The sequence below is a fragment of the Osmerus eperlanus genome, chromosome 24 (genome assembly GCF_963692335.1).
Source record: "Osmerus eperlanus chromosome 24, fOsmEpe2.1, whole genome shotgun sequence".
Taxonomy (NCBI): domain Eukaryota; kingdom Metazoa; phylum Chordata; class Actinopteri; order Osmeriformes; family Osmeridae; genus Osmerus; species Osmerus eperlanus.
Window position 1 is genome coordinate 6,858,233 of NC_085041.1, and position 24,924 is coordinate 6,883,156.

The following is a 24,924-nucleotide window of genomic DNA, read 5'->3' on the forward strand; positions in this document are numbered from 1 at the left end:
CTTTTGAATGACTCCATGATTCAAATAAAGACTTCTGGGGACTCAATAACTTAGCTGGAAACCGAGGTCCATAAACCCCAGGATCTTTCCTGGTCAGCCTGGGCCCTGTAAACACCAGCTGAGCCAGAACCATCCCCCCCCCACCCACTTCTGCGAGGCAGTAATTACAGCAGCACAAGGTTAGGTCACACCTAACTCTTGACTGTGGGCCCCTTGCTGAAATGTGTCCCATGAAATGTGTGTTCCTTACTTACAACATTCAAGGTAGCTACTATTGGGACACCACCAACCATTTGTTTACCGGAATCCATTTCAACGATGAGATCTTGTTTCACTGAGAAAAGACTATGCATTACTCATAACAGTACTTTTTGGAGGAAGTAGTCAATATGGAGTGCACTTTCTAGGCCAAAGAGCTCATATGACTATTTAGGAAATTCCTTGCCTCACAGGGAACAGACGAGGCAATGTGTGAGGAAACATGACACAGCAAACACACCACCCTCACGCAGTCTGTTCAGGCCTGCCTCCAGCTCCAGTGCATCCCTTAATCATCCTCACCAGGAAACAAAGAGGATACAGTCTGGGGGTAGAGCCTTATACAGAAAAATTGCTCAATCTAACACGTACGTGTTCACACCACGTAGGATGGCCAGGAGACAGCTTTCTCTCAGTTACCTTGACAAGATTTCCAGCTGGTTCTTTACAGTTTGGGCCCATGTGTTAAACACAATATTGTAAAGGCTTTTATTCAGACACACGCAGTGGTACCACATCATTGTTATTGTATATACTGTATCTGTACTAAGTTATGTGAGACTGTAGGGTTAAATCCAGGGGCGTCGTTAGACCCTTTACTGGGGCACGTGCCCCAGTATAAATCTGCTGTGCCCCAGTAAAATCTAAAGTTTGAGTTTTACCAATTTACTTTATTAGTCAGTGCATTCAATTCGATTGATAATCCCGGAAAAAATTAACGCAATATCCAAATCAACGCTTGTAGAATCAAAGCAGTATAACCGAAAACACAAACCGATGCCCGCAGAATTCCATGTCAGTGCGCTCTTCTGAGCTTGCCAAATAGCCACTGCAGCACGCACAAGTCCAGGTGTCGGACTCGGCACACAAGTCAGAATTGAGGTAGGCAAAGAAAACCTTACAAAACTAAAGAAAGTTTCTAAATGATAGGCCTACCTAGTCTTATTTAGACTAAAACTAAATTACATGAAGCTCAAAAAACAGTATTTGCGCTCAAATGTATGCCAAAAAAAACTGCACGTTAACTATTGATGTCCCTGGCAAAGCTGATATCAAACTTGCGTCCCTGAACTGTTGTATAGTGAGTTAAGCAAGGGGAGTTTTTGTCGCAGAGTAGTGCATTGTGCGCAGCAAGCTTGGAAGAAAAAAAGTGATATGAATAGGGGCCTGTGCCCCAGTAGAGCTTTATGTCTACTACGCCCCTGGTAGACACAAATAAGTTTCATTTGATCTATGGGACAGGAAAATCAGAGGTGAAACACATCCTGTACGGTAAACCCAGGTGAAGTATTGCTCACATTGCATTGATCGTGTCTAAAGTAAACATTGACTCATGCAATATTGACATTTGACTTGCAAACAGACCACACGATTGGAGCCAATGATTGAGGAGATAGGGACACGTATGAAACACTAAAAGTTGAATTTACTTCACCTTGATTTTTATTTCACACTCATTCCCAACAGCAAGAGTAAATGCCTTCAATGACAGTCATGAGATGGTTTTACAAAGCAAGGAGACTTTTGCACAGGATGTGGCTGTATTGCAGTCATAAACGAATATATCACCATGGATGTAAATTTGGTAATGTTTGTAGAGCAGTAAAATAAATATTTCTGTATTGTGACATTATGTTGTTGTCCAAATCCCAAGTCAAGGACAGACTAGACTAGTAGTCAGGGTCGTTATTAGCACATTCCAAGGACAGGATATAGAGATGTCCATTGAAGTCAAGATTGTAGTGACTATCAGCTGTTGTAAAGTGTCTGTTTTGGTAGAACATTGCTCATTATCAGTGCCTTTAAGTAATAGTTTTCACCTCAGGATAAGAGAGACCACTTGGCACAAAAAAAAAACAGATAAGAGAACTGCTATTGCTTGTATTATTCATTATGTTACAGAAAGGTGCATTAATCTAAACCATACATATAGTCTGCTGTAAAACACATAATGCCAAAGTAGTCAACAAAGTCTGATGTACTGATGTTTATTATTGAAAATCCTCATCAGGCCCAATGAGTAAACAGACATTAGACGCCATTAAAGTGCTGCCCAGAGCCAACTTTTCAAGCAGATTGCAGAAGATCATATGGTTTATTGTAATGGTGATGTGTTTCTTGAGTGCCCCTGACAAAATGTATCAAAAGGAAGGTGAACGCATACAACCTTCAATCTCATTACATTCATTTGAATGAAGCATACCCCTAAATTTCAGTGATGGAAGGAGTCAACAGTATGTCTTAAATGTAAAAAAAAAAAATCCTTCTTCCACCAATATCGTTAATAAAATCCATCATTGCTAGCTCCGTCATCAACCAAGCGCTGAAACAATGTCCTGATCTGGATGACCTGAGCAGGGTTCTTGTGTATCTCTGGGGTCAGAAAGGTCAACACATTGTGTAGATGCACCCTGTCAAGAATATATTTTACTTAATGAGGAGTGGGGGGACTTCACTCTTAGCCCCCCGAGTATCACCTTACCTTCAAACACTGGGTCATTGTCTGTGTTCACAGACTATGGGTGCAAGAGTTTGGATCTCTCTCTATGGGAATAGGCTATGTTTTCTTCACACTTTCTCGTGGGGGAAAATGTCATGTAATGTCATGGCATTTAGTAACCTTGTGTGTATGGAGTTCACTTGCAGCCCAGACCGGTAAAGGATTGTGCAGGGTCTTAGAGGAACGTTTACTTGCTGTAATGTGTTTGTGGTTCTCCCTGGATGCTCAGGGTGTCTGATGTTGCACACACATACGATCCTGCATTTACGGGGGTTTTAGGTTTCGACCAGGCAGCGCTGTGCTCCTCAAGCTACCGTTACCTGGAGACTCTCATCACTAATTTAGCAGACCAACAGCCCATGGCAGGGTCGGAGAGGTGGAGGGGGAGCGGGGAAGACTCTCTGCGTTGCAAGCCAGGGCAGCATCCAGCCAGGCTTCCAAAGGACAAAGGAGAAGCCAGATCTGGGGCCAATGCAGAACGGGGAGGCAATGAGCCCGCAGGAGCAGGATCCAAAGGCTTCTGTGCCCACGGAGGAGGACCACAACCAGAGTCAGGAGGGAGCGGTGCCCTCGGCTCCACCGCTACCCCCTTCATCGCCACCTCCGCCTGGCCCACCGGAGTACCCGAGGCCCAGGCTGGTCTTCCACACCCAGCTGGCCCACGGGAGCCCCACAGGCCGCATTCATGGATTTACCAATGTGAAGGAGCTGTATGCTAAGATCGCTGAGGTGTTCAATATTTCCCCCTCTGAGGTAAGGGACTCTAGATATTATCTCTTTATAAGTCTTCGTAACTGCTTATTTTTGCAATTACACCTTTTTCTATTAGGGTTTTATTTGATGTATATTTAACCATTAACGTCAGCAAACCATACTGACCATGCTGAAGACGTAGTCCATTTATGGATGGTTTATATACCGGCTAACTATAGAGTTGACGTTCTCTTAATAGTTCCTTGAATTATATATTTTTGCATTTACAGATCATTTAAATGCAAAAACAGGGGACAATCAACATAAAGTCTTAATTACAATATCAGCCTCGAATGAGGCAAATTGTCTCTTGAGGAGTGGGGACCGTGTGGGGCCGGGGGAGGGAGAGGGGTCGGGGTGGGGCGAGAGGGGGTGTTAAAATACATGACAAAGGACACACACTGAGCTTGTCATCAATGTGCATAGGCACCTGTGTGACATTGTCTCATGGGCCAGGGTGTACATGCAAGTCTGTCTCTAATTAAGTGGGTATTTGCATAAAGCGTGTACGGTTTCAAATAGCTCCCTTTGCCATGAGGTAGCATGAGAAGGCCATTTGCTCTTGCCGATTTTCACTAAACGGACTGATAATTAGATCATGTGTACAGTACCTTTGGTCAAGTTTCACCACTGAACGACAAATGCTTCATTGAAATATTCCTAGTGCAAGAAAGAAGAGAATGCATGAGAAAAATGAACAATATGCATTGAAAACATTCACTATTAGAATGTTGACTACAAACAGATGTCTGCTCTTTGTGTCACCTGAACATGTTCCGAGACAAGGATCATGCTTCTACAGTGACTCTCTAATAACGTCAGAACAGACCTCTGATCTTGACATGGTCCTTGGAAGAAATCTACTGATCTGGCCCAAATTGACCTTTGGTAGGTCATGGTTACCGACACAGAACTTGCAGCTGTCTCAAGGTCAGCACAGTTGCCACCTAGAGGCCCTCTGAGGAAACACATGAGAGTGGAGCTGTTGGAAACATACCACTGGTGTCCAATGGTGACCAACATATGCCTGTAGGAAAATATTTTTCTTGGAAAACATTTATAAGAGCTTACAAAGCAATGCATCCCTATGAGATATAATAGGGATTTACAAAGGTAAAAGCTAGATTAAACAATAGCATACATATAGAGTCTGGTAACCTTCATAACTATCCTGTACCCGTACCCGTACAAACCTTGATGTAGAATGTCTCCACAATTATAACTAAATGACTGAAATTTAAGGTAGGGAATATACACAATTAAATGTTATCTGTTGCCAGTGTCCCACTTAACATTCCATATTGTCAGCTTGTATAGTGCCATTCTTATCTTTATGCTTTGCCATGCTTTGATATCTGTTATCAAAGCACCTTGATTTCAAGGTTTATAACCGGATGGTGTGACAGAAAATGCGTGGGTGAATGCCTACATGTTCAGAAGGCCCCCATATGAACCAAGTAGTCTATTAGGGTAGTCACTATCGTTATGGTTTAAAGCACTGTTTTTAGCATTAGCATTTTAGCATCTGCATTTGGTTGCTGAAGACAAGGTCACGTATGATGATAATGATTGACTCACTGATGAGTCCCAGTGTCAGTGGGGCAAGACCATAGTATACTAGGTCTATGGTATACAAAAGAATAGTCTGACTTGGCTGGTTCAAAGAGAATTAGTGAAAAACTAATATCAAAGACTTGCTTACTTGAGGATATAGTAGACAAATGAAGCATTGCTTAAGAATAGAGAAGGAAAGTCTAACTGGACAACAATTATACATTTTCATGCACTGTCAAGAAGATCGACTCATGTGCAAAGCGTATTTCCTGTGCAGACATTTGGTCTGGACAGAACCTCAAGAATGTCCATATCAAATATTTAGGCTTTTACTGACCTCTGCTGTTAAGAGTGTGTATTGAACAGCGATCAGAAGCGTCACACATGTTTAACCCTTGTGTTATCTTCGGGTCATTCTGACCCATCAGTCATTGTGACCCACCGTCGTATTGCGACAGATTTACCGCATACAAAGACAAAGTGAAGCATTTTCTTTTAACCGTTGGGCTGTCTCAGACCCCCCACATTGCAAAGGTTAAAAGAAAATTATTTTAATTTGTTTTTGTATTGGGTAAAATTGGGTAAACACAACGATGGTTCGTTATGAACCTTTGGGTCATGTGACCCGAAGGCAGCACGAGGGTTAATGAATACATACTATGTATCATACTGCATGTGTTGTAAATATATCATTACGAAAGTGAGGAATCAAAGTAGACGGGTATTAAGATAATATGACATTTGTCATGTCCACATAGCTGTAGCCAGAATTCCTTCTTTGAGTGGTTTTGAGTCCCATGGTGTTTAGGAAACGAATATGGTTCAATTTGATTTCTTACCCACGAATCATAGCTGCACAGTAGCAATTCAACTTTCTGTGAGAAACCAACAATCATCTGACCTGCAAATCTTGTCTCCATTTTCTCTTTTCAGATCCTCTTCTGCACCCTGAACTCTCACAAAGTCGACATGCAGAAGCTCCTGGGGGGGCAGATAGGTCTGGAAGACTTCATCTTCGCCCACATCAGGGGGGACACCAAAGAGGTGGAGGTCACCAAGACCGAGGACGCCCTCGGCCTCACCATCACAGACAACGGAGCTGGATACGCTTTCATTAAGGTGTGTGACCACAAGGCGTACGTGCAATGTCTGACTGTACGAGACGACGACATCCCGTCCCCTATCTCAGTGGTTCCAAACCCTGGCCCTCAGGGAACACCTGTCCTGCATGTTCTAGATGGTTCCCTGCTCCAACACACCTGATTCAAATAAATGGTCATAAGCAGGCGTCTGCAGAGCTGGATAACGACCCATTCATTTGAATCAGGTGGGTTGGAGCAGGGAAACATCTAGAACATGCAGGACAGGTGTTCCCTGAAGACCAGGGTTGGGAACCACTGCCCTAGCTGACCTGTCACGGGCAAGGCCTTATAACTCTGCACCATATCTTTGATATTCATCTTCATTCCTCAATTTATTTTGTTCATTCATTTGCTCGTTCTTTGTTTTACTTTCGTCCTACCTATCTTCCCTCTTTTTACCCTTCCTTCCTTCTTTCCTTCCTTCCATTCTAACGACAGAGAATAAAGGAAGGTAGTACCATTGACCAGCTGAAGACTGTATGCGTGGGAGACCACATTGAGGCCATCAACGACCAGAGCATCGTCGGATGCCGACACTACGAAGTAGCTAAGATGCTAAAAGAACAACCGAGGGGGGCTCCCTTCACACTCAGACTTGTAGGGCCTAAGAAAGCCTTCGGTGAGTAAATCGTCAATTAAGAATCAGACCGTTTTATAGAAAAAAAAGTTATCAAAAAGGATTCATCAATAAATCTGACCTGTTCATGTCAACTCTTACACTATTACCATTGCGGAGTCAGGTGGCTGAGCGGTTAGGGAATCGGGCTAGTAATCTGAAGGTTGCCAGTTCGATTCCCGGCCGTGTCAAATGACGTTGTATCCTTGGGCAAGGCACTTCACCCTATTTGTCTCGGGGGAATGTCCCTGTACTTACTGTAAGTCGCTCTGGATAAGAGCGTCTGCTTAATGACTAAATGTATTACGCTTTATTTAGTAACATTTAAATCAAGTTTATGGCAGGATTAACAATACCCACTTCATCATGACGCTAGCAAAGTTTTGGACTCAGGTCAAATACCACAAAACAACCTCTCACATCCCTGTGACATTATTGCACTCCCACACAAACATGTCAAGTGTCAAATGGAACAAAATGTTCCCTAAGGGTGTTTCATAAACACATACTTACTTTATTGAAAGGTGATCTAGGAGTCAATAGGATCAGACTGGGCGTATCGCACTGTCTCACAAGGAAGGAAGGAAAAGCTGACTGCCTAGTCTAAACTCCAGCGGGAAATAACCTCTTTAGACTAAAATGAAAATGGTTTGGAGCCAAAACCTGATTGGGTTCAATGGTTTCCTAAGAATCAAGCCTCACCCAGACAGGAAGCTAGCATAACCACTGAACTTCAGTTGCTAATGTTATTGTTCAACTCTGATCTGATGGTGTTTATTATATTGAAGGTCCTACTTTGCTATATTACTGTACCTACAATTAGCTGATGGGGAGTTGCTACACTGAGATATAAGCTCAAAGTCATTATAAGTAGTCATTGCATACATAATAAAAAAATATTATGTATTGTCATGTATTCTCAAAAAATATTCGTCAAATAATCTTGCTCAAGGTGAAAAAAGATGCAGGTTTTAGAGTGTAGATAAACACAGTTTATCTACAGGACTCTTCATCATGTGATCCTAGCCCCAGCAACCCCGGCAGAAATGCGTTCATGTGCAACCCTCTGAACAAACGTGTCAATCAATTTCTACCTCATTCTAAAACAGTCAGTTCATGTGGTGGATCATTATAACGTTAGCTAATTGGATGTTTGAAAATGATGGATTACATTTCATGCTCAGAGGGGTTAATTACACTCTTGAATGTGCACAGAATATCCCAAGACAAAGAGAGAGACACATCACAGCGCTCATTATCATTCAACATGGCTGTCATTCGTATCTGAGCTTCATAGCCAATGAAATATATATTCCCGTGGCTGACATTCACTTCTGACAATGGACTTAGATTGACATGAAAAGCTCTACTAAGTCTTTATACTGTAGTTACTTGGTTCAATTTTAAATTGAACTTTCCTTTCACCTGGGAGTGCTGGATTCAGGCCATGTACATATTGTGTTACTGCATATTAGTTTTATGATTATAATACCATACGGATAATGTATTTGCTCCTTGAATCTGGTCTGTTCGGCTGATTGGAGCCAGGAACAGAATGTTTGATCCAAATCTCCAACCTAATCATACACGGTCAAATTCAGGCCAAGGTCAAAATCAGGCCAAGGTCACATTCAGTCCAAGGTCATATTCCACTTTCATTCAAATAACAGAGGTAACTCACTGATAACTTGTCATTAGGTAACTTGAACTTCATTGATTTTAGAGATAGACTCTTCTAAGAACGCTTGCGCTTGATTTTCATAAACAACTTATTGTGCGTTCTGTGTACTTCTCTTGTGTGTGTGTGTGTGGGGGGGGGGGGATTGGATGTGTGTGTGCAGACATGATTGGCATGAGGACAAGAGCACCCAAGTCCAGCGAGGGTAAGATGGGGAACGGGAAGGAGACCCTGCGGCTGCGGTCCAAGGGGGCCGCGACCGTACAGGAAGTGGTGAGTTTCACACACTCCCACGGCTGTTGACCTCTGACCGCCTGACCATACACACACATCAACAAACACATGAAAACACAAGTTCACATACACACAGTCACACACGATAAGGGGGTCAGATGGCTGAGCGGTTAGCGAGTCGGGCTATTAATCAGAAGGTTGTTGGTTCAATTCCCGGCTGTGCCAAACTACGTTGTGTCTGTGGGCAAGGCACTTCACCCTACTTGCCTCGGGGGGAATGTCCCTGTACTTACTGTAAGTCGCTCTGTATAAGACCGTCTGCTAAATGTAAATCTCTTGGAAAGATTGTTAGCACAAATATTTTGTTCATCTTACTCCTTGTAAATAATGACCTCAGGATATCAGTCTTCACTACTGCCTAAATACACTGCCAAATATGGTCACGGCCCATTAATACTCAGAGAAGCTTTGTTTCATTAAAAAATATGGATTCCACCAGCAGAAACCATGGGGATTTTCTTAAATGCATACTAAAATGCGAAATTATTTGCTACCCTACTGTGACAAGATGCATAGGGTTGTGTTGATCATAAGTTTATGATCTCACTGGATTCCACATTAGTGTTTAGAGATTGGATGCCAGTGAGATTCCTTTCATCCAAACATTCTGACTCTTGCTTTCCCACCAGCCCAACGAGTTTGAAGAGAGAGCCACCAAGAAAGTGGATGACTTACTGGAGAGCTACATGGGCATCCGAGATGTTGAACTAGGTAAGATGGATGTCCTGTCGTACCATTTTGAAAACAATCCCTATTGGGCTTCAGAATGTATTGTCAAAAATGGCTGACACTGGGTAGTGTCTATGCTTGGCAGTGTCTCGTGGCTGTTCTGCACAAGTCATTTCATGCATTACAGGTTAGGCTACATACCAGCAACATGAGCTACTTGTCTGATAACACAATATAACCAATTTATTTGGTTGTATTAAATATGTTAATAAGTAATAAGTTGAGTTCAAACTTCAATGCTTTCTTTGGAATACATGTAGGTCTGCCTTTTTCCTGGAGGCATAGTCCATTAGCTTCTAAATATAATACTGGAACATTACCCAGACATGTCCTTAGTTAGTTTGTATACTCAACTGACACACTGCCAATGTCCAGAATTCTGCACAAGCATGACTAAGGACGTGAGACAATCAACCATTGGGAACTTTGGGAACAACAGAGAAACATTACTCAAGTGTTGAAAGGTTGACCATTTCCTGCAGTGGACAGGATGTCATCCACGTTCATAACGGCTTTTCCCATAACTAACATTGCGCCGACTGTCCCCGCTTACAGCGACCACAATTGTGGAGGCAGGCAAAGATAAGAAGAACCCAGATGACTTTGCCGAGGCCCTGGATTCGGTGCTGGGAGACTTTGCGTTCCCCGACGTGTTCCTGTTTGACGTGTGGGGTGCTATCGGGGATGTGAAGAACGGGAGAATGTAGGAGGGAAGAGATGGGGAGTCTGCTGCAATCTCCCTCTCCGTCACAGCAATTGTATATCACTTTGACCTGAACGATCACAACCCCTCGTTTTATGATGAAATTGCGGGTATTTGCTTTGACACGCTGAACTGACCAAATATTACACAAAACGTGGCCGTCATTGGGCATGGTTCTGATTGTTCGTGTCCACCAATCAGGGCTGGGTGGGGATACTGTAGGATTTGGAAAAATACATCAGCAATACAAATACACAGGAATCCATCTCTGAAAACAGGAAGTGAGATAATGAAGCTGTTTATTCCTGATGTAGAAGGATGGGACAAACAGAAAAGGAGAGATACGTTTTGGTCTTAGAGAACACATTCAGTCAGAGATTTATATCTCACCAATGTCCACAAACTATATCCAACGACCAAGGCTGTGAAACCATGGAGACGCCATACATCAGGTGGTTGAGTAATAGCACATTTGATTAAATGGTACTGCAAGGGTGAAGTACAGTGTCACCACGTAATGTCTTAATCTACTGGAACATTCTTAGCAGTGATCCTGGGGGAGGTCTACATTATATTTAGCCAGTTTTTGATGGTTTCCTTAAACCTAATGCAACCAAACCAAGAATTCCAATAAGTCACTATTGTGAAAGGAAACAGTACTCGTCATTTCCTCATTTCTTATAAAGTCCTTATGGTGACTGCTGTGAGTTTTCCTTCAGGAAATGCATTCTGTACCTAAAGGCTACAGAAGAATGGTACAATAACCTAATAACTCAAATTTGTGTACAATTTGTTTGAAACATCTGATTCTTATGTCTTTATCTCGCCTGAGCAATGAAGGTCTTCATACATCTTCTGATGTGATCTCCCTCGAGTCATGGTCTAATGCTTTGGTTCAAAGTGTTTCTGAGCACAACAGTTCTACAATATCTATAATTTAGAGGCTTGTCTTATTGATATAATGTACATAGGGGTGTCACATACCCTTGGAAATAAAGAAGACATACTAGTTATGAATCATTAATGTATAAACGTATCGGTTTAAAAACTTTGTTGAGTGTTTCTTTGTCCCAATGGCCTCATTTTTGTCACTGAAAAATATTACTGCATGGTTAATTTAGAGTACTTCAATAGCTAAATCATATTCTACTCTATGGAGACCTGAGAATAAGGCATATTTCATGTGTATCTTAAGTTCAAATTGACAATAAAACATTTCTAATCTTAAATTGTTGTGTCGTTGAGAATCACAGACCAATTTATTCAACTGTAACAACTTCTCAACTAGTTATTTTTACTGTATGTTAATAAAGTATTCTATAAAAGTTAATTCCATAGAATATCCTAAATAGGAAACTATTTACTCATTATATGTAATAATTTTACATAATCCGTCTATATTTGAGTTATATTACATTTGCAAAAACAAACAGGCAGATTTTATTTATTAACGTACAATAAAGCACGTGTCATTGAAATAAGATAGTCCATACTCCAAATACACATCCCAACACACAGTAAACAAAAAGCTTTGCAACTGTGCAGGGTGATTCAACATGCAGTTTCAATACATTCTACATTACAAATAAATACTGTTTTCATAATCCTCCAAGTCTACTGCTATGGACATACATCATTATGCATTTGATCAAGTATACTGTCCTGTAAGATATCTTTACTGTACATAAACCTGAAGAGTATATCTGACTAAGTGTGCTAAAAACACTTACAACAATCACACAACCTTAATATTTATACAGTGTTACTGGGAACCAAACTTTTGTATATAATGTCATATTATCAGTCACAACTTTCACTATATATTTCAACACATGCATATACTGTATGCGTAATTTCACCATCTGATCTTTCCTCATCCTTCTTAGAACCTGTGTACCCATGAGTTACTGTATGGGGTGAGACAGATTAACATGGAGGATAAGGTCAAAGGTCACATACATTGTTTCTTTAAGATATATGGATACTAAAGCGTAAGAGGGAACGTTACCTGTCAACTAATGCGCCTGTTGAGGCAAAGGAAACCTCCACTTCAAAACGTCAATGAGGATTTCCACGACCCACCATTCGTCCTAATCACTGTAGCTGATAAACTGTCAGTCAACACCTTTCAAAGACATGCCTCATTTTAAAACATCTTGTTAGCTTAGCATTCTCCTAATCCTTTCGATGTTTTTACCCTCTCCTGTGATACACTGGTCTCTCTGTTCTACTGTGTTTCTTATTTCCTATCATTTAATGCCCTTCATGTCTATTTTCATTGTATCATTGCATTGCTGTATTCGCATTGCTGTATTCTCATTGTATTGTAAAGCACCTAGTATTGTAATTTTGTACAAAAGGCACGATATTACAGTTTTTTTCAACTGCTTACACCCATTTTTTTTTTACTTTTCCTCTTTTTTTTGGTTGACTTTCCCTCTTTTTTTAAATGTACTTTACACACAAATCTAAGCATTGCACATAAAAGATGCAAAATGCCATGCCTTGAAGCACTGCTTTCAAAATATCACAAACACGTTTCAAAAGCAAACATTTGTCTTACGTTGCAAACACCTTTGCGATAATATTAAATTTTTGAATATATCATATACACACAGTTATTCAAAACCTTTTGTGGTTGTGAATACAGTATTACACAATACAAAAGAAAGAGTGTAGTCGGACAGAAACCAAACCTAATTTTGAAAAAGGTGATTACGGAATGGTGTGTGTGTGTGCCATGAACTGTAGCATACAGTAATATATACTATTTTCTACAATATTGTCAGAATTTCTTTTTACAGTCACTGTACTGTTGCACAGTATGATAGAGTAATACACCAGACTGTGACCAATCATGCAGTGCACTGCAGTCAATGGATGCTAAAATAGATGTATGTGTATACAGTTTTTTCCAATTGCTTAGTAAGCTCAATTTTGAAAACGGGGCTCACTCTTTCAAAACACAACACACGATTCACACAACCAGACACACAAGTATCAGAACACCTCCAATCTTGTGCAAAATGAAACACTTCGTTCAAAACTATACCAGACATCCCAAGTCTCCCGGAATTTCCATCAGTCTCCCGCAACAGCTCCCGGACGCCCGCAAATGCTATACGATCTCCCGGAATTCGGGGATTTTGTATTTAGAGCGAGCGCGAGACTGTACAATGGTAATTTATGGTCGAAACAGGTGCATATCGCGCGTCCTGATTGCGTCCCGGGGAGGGGGGGGGGGGGGAAGCCACCTCCCAGAAATGAATCTCTGCAGGTTGGGATGTCTGCTATACAATCATGTATATAAACCCAATTCTGTCACCGTATGCCACAGACATGGTTCATAACATTGGACTCTGTTTGAACCAGTTACACACTATTGCACACAATTTAAAACACTTTTACAATAACTGTTCTTTTCTAATGATATAACTTGCTTGATTTTGTCAGAGATATTGTTGCAGTAGAATACGTAAAGTACATGAATATGTTGACCAAACACAACACACAAGACCAGTACTGCACACTGATGAAAATATGAACTGTACTCTCCACATTGTCTACGTAAAGGTTGCATTTTGTGCAGAAGATCAGAACACATTTCAAATCAAATACTGTAGTATGCTACATACTGTAAAGACAGCTAATACATTTGTGGAGACAAAAAAAAGCATACAGCAAATGAAATACAGTACAGTACAATCATGGACTGCAGTGAATGGGTAAAAAAAATACTGATGTAGTGCATATAGTAGGCTACATTTTACTGTACTGTACTGGAGACAGTAAAGTAGAAAGAAAAGAAAAGTCGTTTTCACCTGTGCTCTTGTCAAAATGTCAAAATGACTGTTGCAACAGTATATCTGCTGAGGTTGGGCTGAACACTGTCCTCTCTTAATGTTTCCCCATGGTTCACAACATGGTCAACCAATGTTGTTAAATTTGGCCCCATTCTTCCACGGCTTCCAGGTCTACCTCTCCCTACCACCCTTCATCCACGGGCTTCCCCTATCATCCTCACTCTCCCTCATTTCTACAGGAAATGTTCAAATTATACCCACCACTGTAAATCAACTCAAATTAGGCTATTTATAGGCCTATTCTAAATTTGGTTGGTGTTGAGAAAAGCAATGAGTGTTTGCACATGTGTGAGGAGTTAGTGTGAGGCACTGATGAATTAGTGTGGCATTTTGGTTGTGTTTGAAAAAGGAAATCAAGATGCTTCCTGTTACAATTGTGTGTGTTACGTGGAAAACTGTGTGTTGTGTTTTGCAAAAAGTGTTTGATGAAATTGAAAGCTGAGTCAAAGGCCAAACATGTGCGTATGGCTTTGCAGATTTGATGTGTGGTTCTGGTGTTTGAGTGTCAGGTTTCAGAACTTGTGTGACAAGTAAGGATTTTGTGTGTAAGCAGTTGAACAAAAACTGTAACTGTGATTTGGCTTGAAATGGAACATCTGCGAAGCGTCAGGCAAAGAGCAGCCAGACTTACAAGTGGACGCTCTTTCCTTATCAACACCCCCTTGCTGAAAACTATTAATACGTCGCTTTGGATGAAAGCGTCTCCTAAATGAATTCAATGTCAAACGGACTCGAGCCCACACAAAAACTTGTTGTCTTTGGAAGGGTAGCCACCCAGGGATGGTGTTCAGTTTGACAGTGAAGAACGCAGAAACAGTGCACGTGATCTGGGCCAGATGCTGCTGTCAAACACGGCATGCAGCTCTCCATCATAACGAGCTGAATGGCTCGAAATACTGAAGACACGTGAACAAAATATGCCACATGGCAGAAGCTTTCACCAGAAGGGATTTTCAGTCCGAAAAGTGCAATTATTTCAGTGGGACCGTCTAATCCAAGTTAATGACCTCCCCTCATTAAGAAGCACAGCCTACACAGACCGAAACTGAACGGGGACATACTACTTTCCGTCCCCCCCCCCCCAAAAAAAAAAAAATACTTCACTAACCTTCACGACAAAATTCACCCTCAGTTGCCAAAAGCTAGTGCGGCCAGATCATTCAAACCAGGGGTCTCCAACCCTGCTCCTGGAGAGGTACCTGCCTGTGGTTTTTTCGCTTTGACACTAATCTAGCACACCTGATACTAATAACTGGCTGGTCGATTTGCCGAATCAGGTTTGTTGCGACGTGTGATTTGAGCTTTATCCTATAGGCAGGTAGCTTTCCACGAAGAGGGCTGGAAACCCCCTGATTCAACCAAATTACAGAGAAGGGGGTGGACCCTTCCCTTCCACCTTCCCTCCCCCGGGGTCGGCCTCCTGAGCGCCCCCCAGGGAGGAGCGGGTGAGCCTGCGCAGGGTGCCACTGAAGGAGGGGTACAGGCTCATGATGGAGCCCCTGGACCAGTCCATGCGGGGGTATATGCGCTTGAGAACGGCTCTGCGGAACAGGATGTACACCCAGGGGTCCAGGATCTGGTTCCAGGTGGCAAATCGGAGACAGAGCAACAGGAGGGGGACTTTGAGTCGGGTTCCCGACAGCACAGTCTGCGCAATAAACACCTAAAGGAGGAGAGAGAGGGGTGGGGGGGAGAGAGGGAGAGGTGCAGGAGAAGGGGAGATTTGGATGAGAGAGGGGGAGAGATATGAAAGGAAACATGGCAAAGATCATGAGGAAAGTGTTAGGAATACAGAGAGTCAGGGACATGCGAGAGACGAGAAAGAACGCGTAGAGTATTTATATAGCACATTTCATACAAGAATTGTAGCTCAAGGTGCGAGAGAGAGAGGGAGGGAGAGAGGGAGGGACACATGGAGAAGATCTACAGCTTGACACACTCTCCCCCCCCCCCCCCCCCACACACACACACACAAAGTGATGTGTTATCATCCACCCTGGTTAGTCAAGTTTACGAGGGTCTCTGCGGTCGAGGCCCTAGCATCCTAAAAGGCATGCCTCAGGCCTTATGGTCGTACCATTAGTATTAGCGCAGTCCACTCCACATTTGCTTCCAGCTGATGATTTTAGCGTTTTTAAAATGCATCTACTGTATGCCGCATGCTGCATGTTAGCACTGTAAATCTCTGTTTGACAGCTCATGGACTCAAAACAACGGTTTCATGAGATGTCTCTACTGCTCCATGATTGGTCTGAATGGTTAGCCAACAAGGAAGGCAGCCAATGAGAAAAAATAATGAAAATCCAAGCGCTCAAGTGAGTGGTTGATTAGCTGCACGGAATGGATACAAACAAGCCCATTGGAGTGCATGTCCGGGCCAGGGCTGTTTCAAAGGAAGTGTTTATGGGAAATGTTGCATGAAAGCTGCCAGGAATCAGTGAACTTGCATGAGCGGATGGGTCTGTGAACACTGGTTATTTCAGGGCTTGATCCAGGCAAGTCCAGGCAAAAGATGTGATATTTAGGTTGAGCGGTGATGATAAGCTGTACAGAAAAAGTGCCAACGTTCTTTCTGTGTTTGTTTTAGTTTTTTACTCGCCTTAGTTTCGATTCCTGACACACAATGTAGATCCAGGGATCGCAAATCTGATTGCACGTGGCGAAGCGCAGGAAGGTTAGCATAGATTGGGGTTCTACGGGCGCAGCTGACACGGCCCTCGTCAGGCTATACACCTATGCAGCAGGACAAGCACACAAGGTCAATCCTGGGCGAGGCACAACGCTGGGACACAGCAGAACACAACACCTGCAGATCCTGTCACAGGCGCAGAAAAACAACTAGACGAAGACACCTAGCAAGGAGTTGTTTTGAATCAAATCCCTGTTGTTTGTCCGATAAGTGCCTCACTATCGGCACCACTTTATGTGCAGAAATAGTGTGCTTGGATAAAGTGACAGACACCATTGAGAAAGGCCTGTCTGGGAATTGTCTGCATTCAAGTGAACTGAGAGACCGGTAGTAAAAATGGCCTTACATGGCAATAGTCCGGCGACCTTCCTCTCGTTAAGGTCTCAAACAGCCAGCATTGCTATGGTGTAATGAAGGATAGAAAGGCTGGCTTGCTAAGTGAAGCTTGGATTTTCTCTGGCCTTTCCGAAAAAGTTGGAGCTGATTCCACTCTCGCTGAGAAAAAACAAGAGAGGAGACAGAGGGAGAAGAAGAAGGCGAGACTAAGGGAGGGAAGGAGGGATGGAGGGATGGCTAGAGTGTGTGAGCGAGCAACTTTGAGCTGTTCAGAGTTGTTCTTCAACCGTGGTTCTGAATCACTCTAAACAACTTTTGGATTTTTCTGGTGCTTTCATATTGAGTTGCTCCTTCATAAAACAACTTGAGAAGCTTGAGAAAAAGTAGAGACAGAAGGGGGACGTGTAATGTCAGAGAAGGAGCCAGATGTCTGGGGAATGTAGGTTCCTTACCGGATATCCCCTCTGCCACAATCTGGAGATAGCGTTAACATAGGGGCCTTATCGCCCGGCAACACTCAGCTACACTCTCTAACACACTGCTACACAGTCAACAATACTTCCTGGATGAGAAATTAAGGCAACTCACACTGCTTACCCCTGCTTGGGGTTCTCATTCCAATTTGAAACAACTTTATCAGTCCCCATCTGTGGTACTCAACCAGAGAGCCAGGGAACCAGAGAGTGTTTTTGTTTAACAAGGAGGAGGAAGGCGTTTTATATGAACAACCTGTGCGTAAACATTTAAACAGTTTGGGACGTTTTGATAGCAGAGGCTTGAAAAGGTATGTTCATCATGGAAAAATAGAAAAAGGCATGGTCGTGTCTGCGACTAATCAAATAATCAGGTTTATTTTGTGTTTGTGTGCGCGTGTGTGCAAGTAAGCCAGTGTGACAGGTAGCACCGTGCGACTCACCAGCAGGGGGCACCAACAGATGGAGGCGATCACCATGATGAGGATGAGCTGCACCATCATCTCCACCTCGTAGTCGCGCCGGCGCTGCATGCCGTCCTGCCCGCAGCACACCTTGACGAGGGTGACCACGCTGACCGTGTTGAGCACGAACGACACCCCCAAGCACAGCAGCCCCACCGTGGAGAACAGCAGGGAGAACAGCAGGTCGCTGCCCTCAGAGCTGATGTTCAGGAAGCACCAGGAGCCCGGGAACTGCATGTGGTAGCTTCCCACGCCCGACAGGGGCAGCAGAGCCACCGCGCCGGCGAACACCCACACCATCATCACCATGGCCGCCGCCCGACTCTTCGACATGCTCGCCGAGCGGGCGAAGGGCCGGTTGATGCCCACGAAGCGCTCCACGGCCATGGACGCGCCCAGCAGCAGCGGGCACAGGCCGTAGAAGACCATGGACATGCCCATGAAGTTGCAGAAGTGGCAGTGGGGGTCCAGCCGGCGCCAGTTGAAGTGCGTGACGTAGAAGGTGACCACGATGGCGCCCGTCACCAGCAAGCCCATGAAGTCCGTCACCACCAGGCCGCAGAGGAAGATCAGGAAGGAGGAGCGCGATCGGCTGTGGGTGCGCTGGAAGGACTTGAGGAGGACCACCAAGGCGATGAGGTTGGAGCTGAGGCCCAGGGTGCTGAAGATGGCGGAGAAGTAGGCGGAGGGGATGGTGGTGTTGTAGTTGAACGGCGGGCTGTTGATGGAGAAGCACAAGGGGGTCGTCTCGTTGGGGGGGCGGGCGGAGGCATTCATGGCGGCGGGAGAGAGGGCGGCGGGCGTTCGGAAGATGGAGAAGGCGAGGTGGAAACTAGTACATTTTGGAGACTTGGAAGTTCTCTTGCTTCACCTTGTGAAATTAAACAGAAATGTGGCATGCGTCACACAAATGCCTTAGTCATGTCTTGTGTTTATATTTAGTAGGCAGACAAAGGGACTTTTTCTAAACATTCCATTGAACAGCACAACACATTCTGCAGATTTTTTTTTTTGACAAATCGGGAACAGCCATGACTAACGTAAAAATATTTAGAGCAACAGCAAAATGCAACGCAGAACACAATATTTGTATTTCCCCAAAGGACTCTTCATACTGACAACTGACAGGGTTTAGACAAAGCTAGAAACTTAGCACACATATGGAACACAGATGTTGGTTTTTCTTGCCTATTGTGAAAATTATTTTTAGAGGCCTTGCTTCCACTAACAATCACCTTTAGTGAGTGTGAATATACAGATACCTAAAAGGAATGTGAATTGAACAGAGGGGAAGATCATAAAGGGTTTTGGAAGAGGTTGAAAATAAATGCAGACAGTTTCTGGTGAATGTCCTAAAAGGCACACTGTCAAATGCACCGAGATCTTGGTTAGAACCTTGACTGAGCCAACGGAATGAAAGACTACAGATGAAATCGGACACAATCAAAACCAAAGTGACCTAATTTCCTTACAGACATCCTCTACACTGACATTAATATGTTCCACCCGATCATATCTACGTCAATTCAGAGCGTCAACACTAACACGATTCGGAGGAGAGTACGGTTCAAATTAAGTGTGAGAGAATGTGTTCTCTGTATCCCCCCCCCCCGTCCGTCCGTCCGTCCAATTCCCCCAGCTATGCTCTCCATCGAGCTGCAAAGCACTCTCGGCCCTTTTGGTCATTTTTCACTGCACCCTCTCCTTCAACCACCAGCCACAAAGTGGAGTGGCCAGCTGAATAATTACAACACTCAATATCATAATTCTAATTGCTCCAGTCTAACTAGATACTGATTTTTTTTATATATATATTTATTAGTAATGGATACCACAGGGCACAAGTGTGTGGTTGGAAGACGAAGAAGATGGCACAGTTGGTTTACAGGAAGGGAGAGGTATTCCCTTGTTGTGACATTAAGCTACCAGCCTCCAGCACCAAAATGCTTTTCACTAAATTATTCAATCACTATGACAGAGATAATGGAAAAACGCATAATTTAATGTCTGAGTTTGTGTCCCTCCAGTCCCTCCACCAGAAAGGGAGAGGACTTGGTGATCTAACTTGTCCACTGACAGTTATATTGTTCTGATGTATAACTTGTTTCTTATTGTTCATGCTCTGTAAGGAGCAACGCGTTCTGTTCTCTGAATAAGCAAGCTCTGAGGATCAAATGTAAAAAGAAAATCGAGCGTAGCTATATTGCATCTGTTGCTCCACTACCAAAGTGTGGCATCCTCCCATGGCTGCCTTTTGAATCAAAAACAGGCGCTCACTCATTTGACTGCTTACAACCCTAAACTTTAGCCTTTGACTTTCGCACAATTGAAGTTTTCAAATTCCTGCAAGTCTGCAGAAATAAAACGGTCATGTGCTGAGAATTAGGCTACATGAAACCAAAGTGAGGCAAAGACAAAATATATGTGTTCAGTCATTGGATTAGGTACTTTAAGACGAAACCTCTATCAAAACACAGAAAACTAAGGTATCTGAATATTATGTACAAGCCTGATATCTATGCATGTACTGTACATACAGGTGAAAATTGGGAAATAAGTTATATGATTGTATGAAAAGCTTTATGTCAGTTGAAAGATAAAGAATACAAATTTAATTGAAAGAAAAATTGCCTACCTTCGGAGTTTGCCATCAACGCTCACGCATCTGTGCGTTGTCGCTTCCTCAGCGAGCCACGGTGCATGCGCGTCAACCGATGCTTTTAAAGTGAAACCTTAAATTTCTAGGGATAAGTAAGTGTGTCTACTCATGTGACGCAGACCAGGGTACATCGAACATAACTTCAAATGAAACGGGACACATACGTGACACACAGTTGAATCTTCATAGCGTTTTCAGCACGTCTCACAACCCCGCAGCAAGCGCAGTTCAAAGTTGTCTGTGTTTTTTTTCCTATTCACTTTTCCGGAAGACAAGGGGATGGGATGGGCTCGTTAGTAACGTTTGAGTCAGGAATGTTCCGGGTGAATTCCATCCCACGAGAAAATAAAGAGCAGTATCGTGGTGGTAGGATGAAGGCAAAATATGCCGAATACTGAGAAATTGCTTTAGGAAAATGTGTTAAAGTCTGCATGAGACCTGGGGCAGATGCTCACTCTTCAGCAACTCAATGACGCAAAATAGAAAGAGGGATTGGGGTGCTTCAAAAGCAAGAACCTAAATGTCTTGTCCTGTTCAAAACCCAGACCTCGATTATTTCGAGAACCCGAGGAAATGCATGGTAATTTTACCGAATTTCACCAATGTTGTGCTGCCTTCGGGTCACATGACCCAAAGGTTAACAACGAACCATCGTTGTGTTGCGACAACTTTACCCAATAGGAAAACACATAAAAAGCATTTTCTTTTAACCTTCGCGATGTGGGGGGTCTGAGACAGCCCGACGGTTAAAAGAAAATGCGGTAACACTTTATAATAAGTCAACGCTTTTTGGCATTTACAAAGTGTTAACTAATAGGTAGTTAACCCTTTATAAAACATTTTGAAACATTAACAATACATTATTAAATAGTTAATAAGCTTATTATTAAATGCTATGTTAATCATTAATAAACACTGTTAAACATTATGGATTTGATTCATAATACAATTCATAAGGTGTTTGATAACTGCATTACCATACTTTATAGACAGCTTGTTAATATAGTTGCAAACCAGTAGTTTATAATCTGTTAATGGTACATGAGCTGGTATAGAAAGCATTAGCAAATGGTGAACAAACCATTTACATTACCTTTACAAAGCATGAGTAAATAACTAACAACATATTAACTTATGTCTTTAATTAATGTACGCCAAGTCGAATACATGATGTACACTAATACTTAGCAGATGTCTTAACAACTATTTTATAAACACTTACTAATGATGCAACTTGTGATTAGTAATGCAAGTTATAAAGCATTTACTAACTGTTAGTTAAGGCTTTTGTGTTATTTATTAAGGTATTCTTGTCCATTCTCAAACCTCACATTCACAAGGGTATCGTAACAACTATTTTATAAACACTTACTAATGATGCAACTTGTGATTAGTAATGCAAGTTATAAAGCATTTACTAACTGTTAGTTAAGGCTTTTGCGTGACCTAATCTAAAGTGTGAACTATCTCTGCCTTATTAAACATTTATAAGTTATTTATTAAGGTATTCTTGTCCATTCTCGAACCTCACATTCACAAAGGCTGAACATACGTTTCTCAAAAGGAAACAGACACAACACAATGTGAAACACAAAATTACTATTTTATTGAAGTAATGACAGGCATGTGTCTTACTAACTACTTAGCTCTACTAGCCGAGAGTGACAGCGGTCGATACGTTAAAACCTCAGTTTGATATTTCCCGGCATGACTGAACGGTCGAGGTTAGTAAGTTGTTTATTATATGGCATTTTTAGCTCTTTTCATTTAAAACATGTAGTTTTGTTCAGCTCTACTCAAGTCTTCTCACGGTGTGTTTCAAGTGTTAGCACCTAGCAACCAATCTGAAATCTGAGCAACCAAACCTAGCAATCTGCCTCTCTCTGTGTTCACACTTTTCTGCTCTTTTAGAAAGTTAAGAATTTCCTCGTCGCTGTTGATGTCTTCATTGTCATCTGGATAGTAAAAGTCCTCGATCTCGCTCATTTTGAAGATGACATCAGCGGAGGGCAATAAGAATACGTATCAGACCGCAGATGATGTCAATACGCGCATAGATATATATAAAGACTTAATACGCGGCTGGCATGACTACCCATTAGCCAATCAGAACGCTCATACTGTTGTTGCAATTGAACCAATATGCTGTTCTTATTGGTTCAGAAGACGTTCTTAAAAGAGTTGTTCATATGTTGCCTTGGAGATGTAGTGACGTCACCAGTACAAGTGCAGCTGATTGCTCTGACAAGATGGCGTCTGCTCCAGATTCGCCGTGTTTGATTTGGGATCTTCCCACGTATTGTTGTAGTATATAAGAAACCAAATGTTTACTCTTCGACAGGTCAGCAAATGTCGCCTCAATTTGTTAAAACGATTTGTTTGTAAACCTCGGCCTACGATCTCGGTTAACAAACGTTTTAACAAATCTCTGCTTTCAAAGGCGTTTGCAGACCTGTCGAGGAGTAGCTAAACATTTGCAGTTTATTACAGCCATTTTTGGAAAATAAAATACAGCTTCGGGTAACCAACTTTTATACCAATTCTACTGTATTGCTTCTTAATGGAAATAAAATACTATTTTATTACCCAGGTAAATAAATTAACAGCTATTTCTTCTAAAAAACAAAAACACAACATCTATAGGCCTATAGTCTTTCTATAAATGCTTAATAAAGCATAAATAGTTCACACTTTAGATTAGGTCACGCAAAAGCCTTAACTAACAGTAAATGCTTTATAACTTGCATTACTAATCAGAAGTTGCATCATTAGTAAGTCTTTATAAAATAGTTGTTAAGATATCTGCAAAGCATAGTGTACATCCTGTATTCGACTTGGCATACCTTAATTAAAGACATAAGTAAATATGTTGTTAGTTATTTACTCATGCTTTATAAAGGTAATGTAAATGGTTTGTTCACCATTTGCTAATGCTTTCTATACCAGCTCATGTACCATTAACACCTTTTAAACTACTGGTTTGCAACTATATTAACAAGCTGTGTATAAAGTATTATAATGCAGTTATCAAACACCTTATGAATTGTATTATGAATAAAATGCATAATTTTTAACAGTGTTTATTAATGATCAACATAGTGTTTAATAATAAGCTTATTAACTATTTAATAATGTATTGTTAATGTTTCAAAATGTTTTATAAAGGATTAACTAACTATTAGTTAACACTTTGTAAATGCCAAAAAGCGTTGACTTATTATAAAGTGTTACCGAAAATGCTTCACTTTGTTTTTGTATGCGGTAAAGTTGTCGCAATACGACGGTGGGTCACAATGACTGATGGGTCAGAATGACCCGAAGATAACACAAGGGTTAAGAAGGTGACTCACCACAAAAGTCTCACACTAACTTTTGACCGTATATAGACACTCGTTTTGTTACATTTTACATTTACATTTTAGTCATTTAGCAGACGCTCTTATTCAGAGCGACTTACAGTAAGTACAGGGACATTGCCCCGAGGCAAGTAGGGTGAAGTGCCTTGCCCAAGGACACAACGTCATGTGGCATGGCCGGGAATCGAACCAGCGACCTTCTGGTTACTAGATTCTCTAACCGCTCAGCCACCTGACTCCCTGACCTGACTGTTAGCCTTTAGGTTGCAAAGCACACAAAAGATGGAGAGTTGAGTAGGCTACTGAAAGCCAGACACACAATTTACCCTTTGCGTGTGTAAGGCTGACCAGCTCCCATTTCACTAATCAATGACAGGAATCCATTACTTACAAAGTGGAACTGGGAGAGAGGGAAGTTACAATATTCGACTGAAGCAACCAGCAACATAGATACAAAATAGACACGCACAAGCCATTTTTAGAATTGCAACATTTTTGTAATTTATTTGCACCAATTTATCTTTACTATGTATAGCGCTCCTCTTTCAGTGAGTTAAAGCACTTTGTGATCAAAGATAGGTGCTGCCTTTGAAAGATGCAGGGATGGCCTGAGGTACCAGACACTGAGTGCTGATGATTAACAGACAGATTAACCACTAAGCTTTTTTTGAAGAGATACAGCTGGAATCTATTCTAAAAGAATTCCAAACTTGGTCAAGATGTTCAACGTTTTCATGGTACCTATTCCAGACTCACATTCTGAGGCTGGACTAGCTATTTCAATGCTTTCCCCTTCTCCCCTGGTTGACCAACAAAACCCCCAGTAACTGTGATATCTCTATGATCTCATCCCTGAT

General features: G+C 42.1%; 2 protein-coding genes across 3 annotated transcripts; one reads left to right on the forward strand and one right to left on the reverse strand.

Annotated features, from left to right (window-relative positions):
* The first annotated feature begins 3,226 nt into the window (after positions 1-3,226).
* On the forward strand, positions 3,227-11,450 carry gipc3 (GIPC PDZ domain containing family, member 3). Its single transcript, XM_062450580.1, has 7 exons — positions 3,227-3,511; positions 5,999-6,184; positions 6,646-6,826; positions 8,665-8,774; positions 9,425-9,506; positions 10,080-10,819; positions 10,863-11,450. The coding sequence occupies exons 1-6, from the start codon at positions 3,230-3,232 to the stop codon at positions 10,229-10,231; spliced, it is 993 nt and encodes a 330-aa protein (XP_062306564.1). The 5' UTR covers positions 3,227-3,229; the 3' UTR covers positions 10,232-10,819; positions 10,863-11,450.
* A 1,079-nt stretch (positions 11,451-12,529) lies between these two features.
* tbxa2r (thromboxane A2 receptor) lies at positions 12,530-21,050 on the reverse strand. 2 transcript variants are annotated; one of them, XM_062450578.1, is made up of 4 exons: positions 20,688-21,050; positions 18,032-18,923; positions 16,690-16,823; positions 15,441-15,753 (listed from the first exon to the last, which is right to left on the reverse strand). In XM_062450578.1, exons 2-4 carry the CDS (start codon positions 18,827-18,829, stop codon positions 15,576-15,578), a joined length of 1,110 nt encoding a protein of 369 aa, XP_062306562.1. In that variant the 5' UTR covers positions 18,830-18,923; positions 20,688-21,050; the 3' UTR covers positions 15,441-15,575. The 2 variants fall into 2 exon arrangements, with proteins under 2 accessions (XP_062306563.1, XP_062306562.1); XM_062450579.1 differs by lacking the exon at positions 16,690-16,823 and having other exon boundaries at positions 12,530-15,753; positions 20,688-21,044.
* Positions 21,051-24,924: the final 3,874 nt, after the last annotated feature.

What these genes read in the sequence shown, in the direction of transcription:
- gipc3 (XM_062450580.1), top strand. Translation starts at nt 3,230, where the DNA reads ATGCAGAACGGGGAGGCAATGAGCCCGCAGGAGCAGGATCCAAAGGCT. An exon ending in CTGGATACGCTTTCATTAAG is followed by an intron (nt 6,185 to 6,645) that starts GTGTGTGACCAC and finishes TTCTAACGACAG; the next exon opens with AGAATAAAGGAAGGTAGTAC. An exon ending in AGGGCCTAAGAAAGCCTTCG is followed by an intron (nt 6,827 to 8,664) that starts GTGAGTAAATCG and finishes GTGTGTGTGCAG; the next exon opens with ACATGATTGGCATGAGGACA.
- tbxa2r (XM_062450578.1), bottom strand. Translation starts at nt 18,829, where the DNA reads ATGAATGCCTCCGCCCGCCCCCCCAACGAGACGACCCCCTTGTGCTTC. An exon ending in TCTGTTGGTGCCCCCTGCTG is followed by an intron (nt 16,824 to 18,031) that starts GTGAGTCGCACG and finishes CCTGCTGCATAG; the next exon opens with GTGTATAGCCTGACGAGGGC. An exon ending in TGTCAGGAATCGAAACTAAG is followed by an intron (nt 15,754 to 16,689) that starts GCGAGTAAAAAA and finishes CTCCTCCTTTAG; the next exon opens with GTGTTTATTGCGCAGACTGT.